The following is a 12,376-nucleotide window of genomic DNA, read 5'->3' as shown; positions in this document are numbered from 1 at the left end:
ATGGATGCCACTGAGATGATTTCAGATGTCACAGTCATCAAGAGGGATTGGGGCCACATTCTGCCTCCTTCCTTTCCTTGGGTTTTGAAATCAGATATGACATTTTCACTTTAAACAAACCCAAACTTTTCGTGCTAGAGGAGGATTTCTCCTGTGTCTCGGGGGCGGATTTTCACTGATTTATGTCTGCAGCGTGAGCCATCTCTGAGCTTTTCTGCAGCTCCAGATGTTTGCTTTATCTCTCCGTCTTTTATCTGCTTCAGTCCTTGCCCCAGACTTTCCTCGCATGCTCCCTCCTCTGGGAGGGCTTCCTGTCTTCACAGCCGCACCTTCCTCCCACTGCTACCTGTGCCGTGGACCCACTTTTGCTTCCTCGGGGCCATACATAAGGTCCCCAGACCGGTGCTGGCCTGCGACAAATAAATACAGAAATGGAGAGTAATCCTTTACAAACACAGGATAGCATTTGATAGAATCAGTCAGGAGACACAAGTTTTTCCTGCGTGCATCGCTTTAGACTTGGAGGGCGTGTGTTCATTGTTATAGCAAGGCTGTGACTGCATTTGCTGAGCTGGTCGAGTAATTGGGACTATGGCAACAGCACCCAGCATGAAGTCAATGATTACAGGCCTTTGTGTCTGTGCCCTTTCTAATTGATCCCTTTTTTTGAAACGGAGTCTCGCTCTTGTCGGCCAGGCTGGAGTGCAATGGTGTGATCTTGACTTGCTACAACCTCCAACTCCTGGGTTCAAGCGATTCTTCTGCCTGAGCCTCCTGAGTACCTGAGATTACAGGCTATGGCACCACACTCGGCTAATTTTTGTATTTTTAGTAGAGACAGGGTTTCACCAGGTTGGCCGTGATGGTCTTGAACTCCTGACTTCAGGTGATCCGCCCGCCTTGGCCTCCCAAAGTGCTGGGATTACAGGCATGAGCTACCACGCCTGGCCTATAATGGATCAGAGATCATTTACAAGTGTAATTCTGTCTTAAAGAGGATAGAGTTAATACTTAGCTGTTTATGTAAGATGTTCAAATGGGCATTATTGCCTGATAGTGACAAGAAGAGAGAATGTTGGGAGTTTCTTTTAAGATAAGATGGGTGCTTGGATAAATGTTTGACTTGGTCTTTTTCCCCCTTAGATAAGATCACTGAGGTCGAGGAGGAACAAGAGGACCCATACCTGAATGACCGCTGCCGAGGTGAGACTCTGGCGTCTCCCATGAGTTGGTATTTAAACAAACCCCAAGGGGCCGGCCAGGTGGCTCAGGCCTGTAATCCTAGTACTTTGGGAAGCCAAGGCAGGAGGATCCCTTGAGCCCAGGAGGTTGAGGCTGCAGTTACTGATGAGGGGCCCTGGTGAGGGCTGGTGTGGAAAGCCTGCACATTACTGAGTCCCCAGGCCTTGCGAAGGTGGCAGGGGCCTCCCCCAGGCTCTCAGGGGAGAGGAAGGGGCTAAGTGTTCCTTGCCTTTGTGCCCCTGGAGCCCCAGCCACGGTTCTGTCACCATTGGTGATATTCATTTGCCTCACAAGGAGATGTTTGCACATTTAAGTAAGGGCCTTGCAGCTTTGTTTTTCATATGATAAAAGTGTTTTTCTTTCATGGAACATTCCGGCATGTCTAGACCTGCAGATCTGCCCCACAAGCTCTTTCAGTGGTTCGCCCTGTGGTGAGGGTGTTAATTAGGAGCCAGTTTAATCCCCAAATGATGCAGTCAGTGCACAGTGATAGTCGGTCTAGGGGCCTGGTAGAGGGAGGAGGGGAGTGACCGAGAGCCCCAGCAAGCCTCAGGGCTGTGGGAGCAGCTTTCTGGGGAGGGGAGAGCTGGTCTGCAAGAAGGAGGCAGGATTAACTGGGAAAATAACCCCGAAAGGGTCCTCACGGAGACCTGAAACCGTGTAAAGGGCACAGACCCACTGTAGCGGGGCTCTGGGTGGCAGTGGTCAGGGGAAGGAGGTGGGGTTAGAGGGCCAGAGGGAGGGGCCCGAGAAACAGGCAGACTGGCAGCAGTTCAAAGGGTGTCTTGTAGAATCTTTCCCTGGTCGAGGCTTATCCTGATGAGATTTGCACTCTGAGCATCACTCTGGCCACCCTGTAGGAAGAACAGGTTGTGGGGTGCTACTGGGCTATGCAGGTAGGAGGCTGTGGCCACAGCCAACTGGGCAGCTGCAGGAGTTCAGGCCATGGTAGTGGGCTTGGAGCAGTGAGACAGCTTGAGAGTTCAGTGAGGAGCAGGTACATGAGGCCTAGTTGGGGCCTGACCTTCCACGTGGAGCCCACACCCCCATGTCCGTGGCCAGCAGTGAGCTCTTCTCTGCCTCGCCCCTTCCAGGTCCACCCCAGCCTACAAAGGGCACCCTGCACACCACCTGATTTTTCCAGATGGGGAGGTTGGGACCTGAAGCAGCAGCCCCTGGGGGGTGTCCAGAGCCAGATCCTGGGGGTCTCCTAGGAGAGCTGCAGGTGGGCTCCAGCCAGGTCAGCCTGCCTTCCTGGGTTCGTGTGCCCAGAAGGCGTTTTCTGTGACGCAGCCTGAACGGAGCTAGAAACCACGCAGTGCCTGGGGTGCGTCCGGCCCTGGCTCACGTACGCTGTCCTTCCAGGAGGCGGGCCCTGCAAGCAGCAGTGCCGAGACACGGGTGATGAGGTGGTCTGCTCCTGCTTCGTGGGCTACCAGCTGCTCTCTGATGGTGTCTCCTGTGAAGGTAAATGTCTCTGTCTCAGGTGCCAGCAGGACTGGCAGGTCACCGTGCTTGGGAGCCTGTGCTGAAGGGCTGAACAGAGCCTGCCTTGTACAGCCCAGACCCCATTCAGGGCTGGAGAGCAGCCCAGGACTCGCTTTCTCGTACCCTGGAGTTTGCAGTGCAGAGGCCCCTGCCAAGACTACCCTCCAAGGCAATATAAGCACCGGGATTGGGAAAGAGGACGGATTTGGGGTCTAACCAGGTTCTGGGTCCAGGATCTGCTGAGTGGCCTTGGGCACATCCCTCAGTCTGTGAGATGGGGGAGATGGAGAAGATGCCGCCCCCACTTACAGGGTTCTTGAGGACCACATAACTCCCGTCTCAGAAAAAGCAGTAGATAAGAAGGTTAGCATGGGAGAGAAATCACTGCTTTCGGCTCCATGCAGTCCACAGCCTAGATGTGCACATGGTGGGCCTCAGCTCAGTTTGCGAGGGTGCAGGGAACCACTTCCACCATGGCTTTGGCACATTCCTCCTGAGGATGTATCAGGATGGGTCGTTCTTGCTGGTCACGCCTGCACTGCCTTGGTCTCTCCTAGATGTCAATGAATGCATCACGGGCAGCCACAGCTGCCGGCTCGGAGAATCCTGCGTCAACACGGTGGGCTCTTTCCGCTGCCAGCGGGACAGCAGCTGCGGGACTGGCTATGAGCTCACAGAGGACAATAGCTGCAAAGGTACAGCACGCGCTCCGAGTCCGCAAACCTGGTCTCCCAGGTGTAGCTACGGTGCGGTGGGAAGGGCAGCTCTGGGGTCTGGGCTCCCGCAGTCCTGCGCCCTGTGTGACTGCCTGGGCGACTGCCTGCTCATCTGCAGGAGGGAGGTGGTATACCCACCAGGGTGTCTGGACGGGTGGGATGGAAATGGAAAGTGCTTGCCAGTAATGTTCAGAACACTGACAAAGTTGACAGTAGCGCACCAGTACCGGTTAGTTCTGCTATTAGGAAAGATTTACGTTGTTAACGGAGCGGAGTCAATGATGGCAGATTTGGGTTTCTGAAAAGACTCAGTGCCTGATTATTTAAAATCAAGACCAGAGGTGAATTTCACGTTCTTACATGTACTTTCTAAAAAAAAAAAAGAAAAAAGCAAAAAACAAAAACAAAAAACCCCCACAACTGTTTTTGCACAACAGCTGCCTTCCATCCGAATCCAGGCTTCCTTGAAGTTCAAAGCATATCCTCTTCCACTGCATAAACACATGGCATTTCTGGCTGCCAGCCTTTCCCCACCAAGCCTTAGGTGTTATTTGGCAGATGGGGAGGCTCTGATGAGGATCGTTTAGAACACAGTTTTTACAGAGCGTTTCAAGCCTTTCAGAAGGACAGATCCACTTGTGTAAAAGTGTCACTCACTGTATCATGAGAGTAACTTCAAAGCACACATCCCTTCGGACATCTGAGGTCCACAGAGCAAGTTCTGTCCTCCCCACCCCCGCACACCAGCTGGGTGGTTTGGACCCCAAGAGCCCAGTGGCCAAGCCAGCTGAGTATACACATTTGACCATTTGACAGCCATGAACTTCAAGGGAAGGGCAGCCCATCACATCCTATCATAACCGTAACCCTTGTTAATATTTGGAATATTGTGAAGGCTTCAGAATGAATATGTTTATAGAGACTGTGTTTGTTGCCACTAAGATAATTGCTTTATGATCTAAACTAAACATACACTTAGCCCGAATGAATACTAATATATATATACCTGCCAGGAAAATGCCAGGGTGATTTATTATAACAGACAGTTTGCCTCATAAGAGCCTTGGGAAAAAAGTCAGCGTTTTAAGTCTTTAGCAACTGGAGCACGATTTGGCTCAGTGAAGTCCTTTTTGTGTATGATTTCTCTATTAGAATGTTTTGGGTTATAGTCTGAGTAATGAGCATTAGAAAAATCTTTCTTGTGATTTTAAAGTGTTGTAAGATGCTTCCGGCAGGACTCTTGCTAACAATTTCCTTTTTTTATGACGTACCAGATATTGACGAGTGTGAGAGTGGTATTCATAACTGCCTCCCCGATTTTATCTGTCAGAATACTCTGGGATCCTTCCGCTGCCGACCCAAGCTACAGTGCAAGAGTGGCTTTATACAAGATGCTCTAGGCAACTGTATTGGTAAGACGTGTGCTGCCAGGACTAGTGGGTTCTTCCAGGAGGGGCCAGCGATCTAGCCTTGGGGCAGGCCTCTGGAATCTGCGGGGCCGCATGGTGTATGGAACAGGGGTTGGCAAACTTTTTGTGTAAAGGGCCGGACAGCAAATAGAGCAAATACCTTAGCCGTTGTGGGCCATATGGTCTCCGTCATGATACTCAACTCTGCTGTTACAGTCTAAAGCAGCCAAGGGCCGTCTGTAAACAAATGGGTGTGGCTGTGTTCCAATAAAACTTTATTTACAAAAATAGGCAGCAGGCTGGGTTTGGTCCAAGGGCCACAGTTTGCTGATCTGGGTTTAGATGAAAGAGCTTGAGTTTTGGAGTTAGAGACATCTGGTTTTAAACGGAGTGACCCAAGAAAATTACTTCTTCTGAGCTTTAATTTTTTTCCTCTATAAAATGGGAGTAATCATAGTGTCTGGCTTATAGACTTGAGGCCAGGATTAGGCGAGTCCTTGTGAAGTACTGGTACACAGGAAGCAGTCAGCGAGTGGTGATTCCTTGCTACAGGCATTTAGCCTATTAAAAATTGTTTTAAAAAATACTTGGCTGGGCACAGTGGGTCACACCTGTAATCCTAGCACTTTAGGAGGCCGAGGCAGGAGGATTGCTTGAGCCCAGGTGTTTGAGGCCAGCCTGGGCAATATAGTGAGACCCATCTCTACAAAAGATTAGCTGGGTGTGGTGGCACATGCCTGTAGTCCCAGCCACTTGAGAGGCTGAGGTGGGAGGATTCCTTGAGCAGGGAGGTCGAGGCTGCAGGGAGCTGTGATCGTGCTACTGCACTCCAGTCTGGGCAACAGAGCAAGACCCTGTCTCAAAAATAAAATAAAATATAAAACTAAACAATAGTCTGTGTTAGTATTTGAATTCATAGAGACAGAAAGTAGAATGGAAGGCGCCCGGGGATGGCGAGCGGGTGTTTCATGGGTGCAGTTGCAGTTTGAGAAAATGAAAAAGTTCTGGAGGTGGATGGGGGAGATGGTGGCACAACAGTGTGAATGCACTGACGCCCCGAGCTGTCTACTTAAAATGGTTACGATGGCACATAAAATTTGTAGTTCACATGTAGTTCATTTGGTAAATATGTAGTTTACCACAATAAGAAAAGAAACTCTGGCCGGGTGCGGTGGCTCACACTTGGAATCCCAGCACTTTGGGAGGCTGAGGCGGGCGGATCACCTGAGGTCAAGAGTTCAAGACCAGCCTGACCAACATAGTGAAACCCCGTCTCTACTAAAAATACAAAAATTAGCTGGGCGTAGTGGTGGGTGCCTGTAATCCCAGCTGCTTAGGAGGCTGAGGCAGGAGAATTGCTTGAACCCGGGAGGCGGGGGTTGCAGTGAGCTGAGATCATGCCACTGCACTCCAGCCTGGGTGACAGAGTGAGACTCCATCTCAAAAAAAAAAAAGAAAAAAAAAAAGAAACTCTGCCGATATCAGAGAAATACTAATATGAAAAGAGAGACTCTCGTGTGAACTCAGTATTAATTCAGGAGGCCTAGGAAAGACTGCTTCCGCTAGACGAGTAGCATGGGGTGCGACTGGGGAGCTGGCTGGCCTGGGTTACTAGTTCTGGAAAGACGGGAGGTGAGTCTTGCTTTCCCCTGCCATTGTCAGGTTAACTGCCTGGCTAGGCCACTGCGGTCAGCGCCTAAGTCCTGATCCACCGGCTTTCCCTCGGCCTCTGCTTGGCAGACGCTCCTGGGTCCTGCCTTTGAGGTCAGAGAGACTTTTTAGGAGAAAAGATGAGGACTCCCAGCTACAGATCACACTGGTCAGAACCTCTCCATCTGGGGTGGCCACATCGCCTCCCCCCTGCCATGAGCAAGGGAGTGTAAATTTCTATCTTACTTCTATTTCAGCTTTTTCTTAGAGAAATCTGTATTGATCGTATATTTGAAATAGTGGTTTGGAGACACAGCTCTTCCCCCACTGCATTTTTTTAACCACCGAGACAAGTGGATGTGGCCGGGCACGGTGACTCATGCCTGTAATCCCAGCACTTTGGGAGGCCAAGGTGGGTGGATCACTTGAGGTCAGGAGTTTGATACCAGCCTGACCAATATGGTGAAATCCCGTCTCTATTAAAAATATAAAAATTAGCCGGACGTGGTGGTGGGCGCCTTGTAATCCCAGCTACTCAGGAGGCTGAGGCAGGAGAATCACTTGAATCCAGGAGGCGGAGGTTGCAGTGAGCCGGGATCGCGCCACTGCACTCCAGCCTGGACAACAGAGCAAGACTCTGTTTCACAAAAAAAAAGAAAAAAAAAAAAAAAAAAAAAAAGACAAGTGGACTAGTGAGCCCTTAGGACAGGGGCCGTATCTGAAACCCGCCCCAGCCTTCCACTGTTACAGCTTCCCTGTCATTTCCTGGGGGAGACTTCTGAGCTGGGGGCTGTGGCTCGGCTGCCAGTTGGCCCCTCGCCGGCCCCCGCCAGCAGGGAAAGATGGTTGTTTCTCAGTGCAGGGGGTGGTGAGTAGGGAAGCCATGGGCTCTCCAGGGCCAGCGGGAGGATAGTCCTGCTCAGACTTGCAGCCTGCCCAAAGGGGGGTCCGGAGGAGGCTGGCGTCGACTGCAGACGGAAACCCTGACTCATGGCAAAATCAGCCCCGAGGCAGCGTTTGCAAGTCTCAACCTAGCCCTGACTTTCCTCTCTACAGGGTGCAGCACTGTGTAGGGGCTGAGGCTCGGGAGCCGTCCCCTCACTGTCCTTCCAGGACCAGCAAGCAGGCTGTGGGCTGAAGGCCAGCCTGGCAGCACTGAGCTGTTCCTTGCCATCTCCCTGGGTCCTCAGTGACGGCATCAAAAGCCAAATGTTCATCTCCCTCAGGGTCCCCTCAGCGGGGGATGCCGGGATGGGGGTGGGGTTCCCCTTTTCATGTGCTCTCAATCCTTGCAGTCAAGCTCAGGATTCATTGTTTTAAAAGATCTCTATTTCAAAAATTATGTGCGTCTTGATGTACAAATCAGCAAACAAAACCTAAGTGTAGGAAGTAAACGCTCCTCCTCTGCAATCCTGCCTGCCTCTTGGCAGGGTCCATGAGCCCTTCTGGGCTCTGCTCCCTGGAGACTTTTTGTTGTTATTGTTGTTGTTGTTGTTGTTTTTATGAAAATGGGACCGGAGGGCCGGGCACGGTGGCTCAAGCCTGTAATCCCAGCACTTTGGGAGGCCGAGACGGGTGGATCACGAGGTCAGGAGATCAAGACCATCCTGGCTAACATGGTGAAACCCCGTCTCTACTAAAAAATACAAAAAACTAGCCGGGCGAGGTGGTGGGCGCCTGTAGTCCCAGCTCCTCGGGAGGCTGAGGCAGGAGAATGGCGGGAACCCGGGAGGCGGAGCTTGCAGTGAGCTGAGATCCGGCCACTGCACTCCAGTCTGGGCGACAGAGCGAGACTCCGTCTCAAAAAAAAAAAAAAAAAAAAAGAAAATGGGACGGGACTGTTCTGTCATTTGCTTTTTCCCCTCTTGACAGGGTACTTAGAAATCATTTCATGTCAACACCTTTATATTAAAAAAACAGCTCTTAAAAAACGTTTCTCTTAAAAAACGACTACATCAGCAGAAATACTTCTTTCTAACGAGAAAATACGTCAAGACAGAAGATAGTTTCAGGCCGTCTGGGAGAGGGCTGAAAAGGTTCTATGTCGGGTCCTGGTCCCCCAGCACGCACCCGGGGTCCTCTGCTCCCACACCTCTGCCCGTGGTACCTGCTCCCTCACCCAGGAACAGCACGGTCCATGGTGGGAAGCGCCGATTCCCTTGTGTAGCCAGAATCCATCTTCCTGGAGCTCCGAGAACCACCCTGGGATCCCAAGAGCCCCTCCGAGCCCCCTGCCTGTAGCAGAAGAGCTCTTCCTGCAGAGCTAAGCACAAGGGGTGGGTCAGGGTTCCAGGGAGCGGAGGTCTCTGCCCCTATCATACATGGAGAATTTTCTAGGACCTTAAGGTTGGGTCACTGAGGGCTTTGAGACCAGCATGGCTTTGTTGGGTTTTCTTTGCTTTTTTTCTTTGAATCCTCTCCTGCTGCTGCTGTCTTCCTTTCTCTTCCTCCTCCTCCTCTCCGTCCTCCCCTCCCCTCCTTCCCTCCCCCCCTCCTCCTCCTCCTCCTTCTTTTCTTCTTTTTTTGTTTTTTTTTTTGAGACAGTTTCGCTCTGTCACCCAGGCTGGAGTGCAGTGGTGCAATCTTGGCTCCCTGCAACCTCCTCTCTCCTGGGTTCAAGCGATTCTCCTGCCTCAGCCTCCCAAGTAGCTGGGATTACAGGCACCCACCAACACGCCTGGCTAATTTTTGTATTTTTAGTAGAGATGGGGTTTCACCATGTTGGCCAGGTTGGTCTCGAGCTCTTGACCTCAGGTGATCCACCCCTCGGCCTCCCAAAGTGCTGGGATTACAGGCATGAAGCCACCACCCCCGACCTCTTCTTTCTTCTTGAGTGGGGAGGAGGGAACGGGCCAGGGCTTCCCACATGTCCCGGCTGACCTGTGCCTGGGGTGTCGGCAGGTCCTGGGGCAGGAAGGGGTTCCGCTGAATCTAGGAAGCACGAGGGGAAGCCAAGTGAACAGGGACCTTGGCAGCTTGGGCTTTTCCCGTGTGAATCCCTGAGAGGGAAAGATCAGGCGCCATGTTCCCAAACTCAAACCAATGTTTTACATTGATTTTCTCTCTGTTTTTCATTCCCATTCATTCATTCATTCATTCATTCATTGATAGCCAGGTCTTACCCCTGTGGAGCACACAATGTTCTGAGGGACACTGTTGTTCTGGGGAACAGAGTTTGGGGAATGCAGTCTGAGTGAGGAGCCTGCAGCACCTGGGGGAAGGCAGCCACCACTCTGCTAAACGCTGCATTTATTCATGTTACAGGGCAGGGGCCACCCAGCTGTTTCTCTAGAGGGGCTAGATGGTAAATAACAACTTCAGTCTCTGTGGCAACCACTCGACTCTGCCAGTTGCAGTGTAAAAGCAGCCCTGAGCAATGTACAAGAGAGTGGGCCTGGCTGCACGCTAATAAAACTTTATTTACAAAAGTAGGTGTACGCCAGATTTGAACCAAAGGCCGTCATTTGCTGGCCACTGATTTAAGGGAGCTGGAAAGCAGGAGATCCTGGTTCTAGACCTAGGTCCCGGTTGGCTCCTGACTCCACCCATTCAGTCTCTGGACCTTGGCTTCCTGTTTATAAAGCGCAGGCAGTAATGATAGTGATACCGGCATCACCTCACTTGCAGGCTGGCTGTGGTGCTCGAGAGCAGTAATGGATATAAAAGCTTTTGTAAATTGTAAATTGCTGCATGGTCAGTGCGAAGACGGACTCATTTGACTGGGGAGGGTGGACTTGGCTGGCAGGGAGAGGGGTACAGCTGTCCTCCTTTCTGACTTATGCTCAGGGGTCTTCCACCATCACTCCCTCTCTTTGTCCCCCAGCTCCAGATGCTTTGTAAGTGGCTTAGCAAAGTTCTCCAAGGTGATGTTTAGATACTGAGGTCCTTTTCCACTCCCTGTCTCAGGAAGTGCAATCTGTGCATTCTTCCTCTGAATTTGAGCAGAAGGAGGGAATCCCTGTGTAGCATGGTCCTCCTGGACCATTCACGGGTTCACACTTGCTCATTGTATGTCATCAAAGGTAAATGCCCTACGGTCCTCATGTCAGAGGTATGTCCACTCAAGGAAGGAGATTGCCATGCAGTGAGCTCGGAGCCATGGCACCTCCCCCGTGGGCCTGGGTCAGCATAGGCTCTGTGAAGCCCAGTCATTGGAGGGGCCTAGAGGCTCGCTGGGAGCCAGAGTTGCTGGCACCATGTGGACGGTCATCTGTCTCCTTAACACCTTGCCCAATGTGTGGAGTAGATGAATGCAGGAAAAGCCAGGCAGGCAGGTCCCGATTTGGCACAGCGAACAGTAGAGGGGCTGGAGATTTAGGGACAGGAAGAAGGGCCAGAGAGGTGGTGGTTGAGGCAGTATGCAGTGATAAAATTTGGGAGCCAGTTGGGAGACGGCTGTGTGGTCCAGGGTGAGGGGGTTGAGCCCCTCCATTTGTGGTTTCGCAAAGAGGTGGGAAGGGGAATTTCTTTGGAGATCCAGTTTTTGGGTTCTGGGATGCCCTCCAGGTTTAACCACATGCTGTCTGTCTTTTCCCGCTGTAGATATCAATGAGTGTTTGAGTATCAGTGCCCCGTGCCCTACCGGGCATACATGCATCAATACGGAGGGCTCCTACACGTGCCAGAAGAACGTGCCTAACTGTGGCCGTGGCTACCATCTCAACGAGGAGGGAACTCGCTGTGTTGGTTAGTATTAAGAAAACAAATCTGAAATCCACTTTCCTGTCTGCTTCCAGCACACACCCTCCCTTCTCCGGAAGCAGAAAGTTGATCCCCAAAGCAAAGCCATTTCTATCAGCCCATCCATCCCATTGTCAATTCCCAAGCATGGGGCTTCACTGTCTTGCCTGGACTGGTGCAGTAGAACACCAGCCCGTCTACTGCCTCAGCCTTGTCCAGCTTGCTCTGAGCCCAAAGCTCTCTCACCCCGTCCTGTTTACAACCCCATCAGCTCCCCACTGGTGACAAAGGACAGATGCCTATGCTTACCGTCCAGTCCCCTAGAGCTGGCCCAATTCCACAAACCTTGTAATTCAGGCATTGTGGGTCTTGCCACTCGCCACACAAGCACTGTCCTTTCCTATCTGTGTGGGTGTTTGTTCTTACGTCATTCCCTCTGCCCACCTGCTCCTACGTTCCTTTGGATCCAGGGCACCCAGCCTGCCTAGATCCTGCCAGAGAAGGAGCCTTCCTCACATAATCCCCAGGACACTTCTTCAGTGTCTCCCTGGGTTCCTGGGCACTTCCTACCTTAATGAGAGTCATTGCTGGCCTGCCAGCCAGGTAGGGCTGCCTCTGGGTCAGCTGTCTCCACAGTCTGGGACTCGGCACACAGTAGGTGCTCTGTGAAGTCGTGTTGAAATGGAATGCCCGTTTCCATGTGCTCTTTTCTTGCTTTCTTTTCTGATCATCTTGTGGGGGAAAAAAAACCCAAACTAAAGGTTTTCATCATGGCTTTCTTTCTCCTTTGCAAGACGTGGATGAGTGCGCACCACCTGCCGAGCCCTGTGGGAAGGGGCACCGCTGTGTGAACTCTCCCGGAAGTTTCCGCTGCGAGTGCAAGACGGGTTACTATTTCGACGGCATCAGCAGGATGTGTGTGGGTGCGTGGGGGCCCCGCAGGCCTCGGGGGAACCCGGCCACGTGGCACCAGGGACACATTCTGTGGCATCTCCAGCGATGTGGTCTGATCCTCATCTCAGATAATCCCAAGTGCAGGCAGACCCCAAGAGAAGACCCTGAGTCAGGAGACCCCATTCTAGCCCCAGCTGTGCTGCTGCCCAGCCGGGCGGCCAGTGGCACACCCCGCTGTGTGTGAGCTTGCTCCCCACCTGTAGAAAGGGGTTCTGCTCGACCCAGGACCTCCAAGTG

At 52.0% G+C, this 12,376-nt stretch overlaps 1 protein-coding gene across 2 annotated transcripts in view; it reads left to right on the top strand.

The window, feature by feature from the left end:
* FBLN1 (fibulin 1) overlaps positions 1-12,376 on the top strand; it is a 98,781-nt gene that overhangs the window by 28,635 nt on the left and 57,770 nt on the right. For both annotated transcript variants that reach the window (XM_033233608.1, XM_033233609.1), the window contains exons 5-10: positions 1,144-1,203; positions 2,608-2,709; positions 3,288-3,425; positions 4,721-4,858; positions 11,048-11,191; positions 11,980-12,108. In XM_033233608.1, the coding sequence (XP_033089499.1) occupies positions 1,144-1,203; positions 2,608-2,709; positions 3,288-3,425; positions 4,721-4,858; positions 11,048-11,191; positions 11,980-12,108 (711 nt within the window). The remainder of the gene's footprint in view (positions 1-1,143; positions 1,204-2,607; positions 2,710-3,287; positions 3,426-4,720; positions 4,859-11,047; positions 11,192-11,979; positions 12,109-12,376) is intronic.

The sequence above is a fragment of the Trachypithecus francoisi genome, unplaced genomic scaffold, assembly GCF_009764315.1.
Source record: "Trachypithecus francoisi isolate TF-2019V2 unplaced genomic scaffold, Tfra_2.0 Lachesis_group14, whole genome shotgun sequence".
NCBI lineage: Eukaryota > Metazoa > Chordata > Mammalia > Primates > Cercopithecidae > Trachypithecus > Trachypithecus francoisi.
The sequence above is the reverse complement of the archived record's forward strand: the minus strand, read 5'-3'. Positions and strand labels throughout refer to the sequence as shown.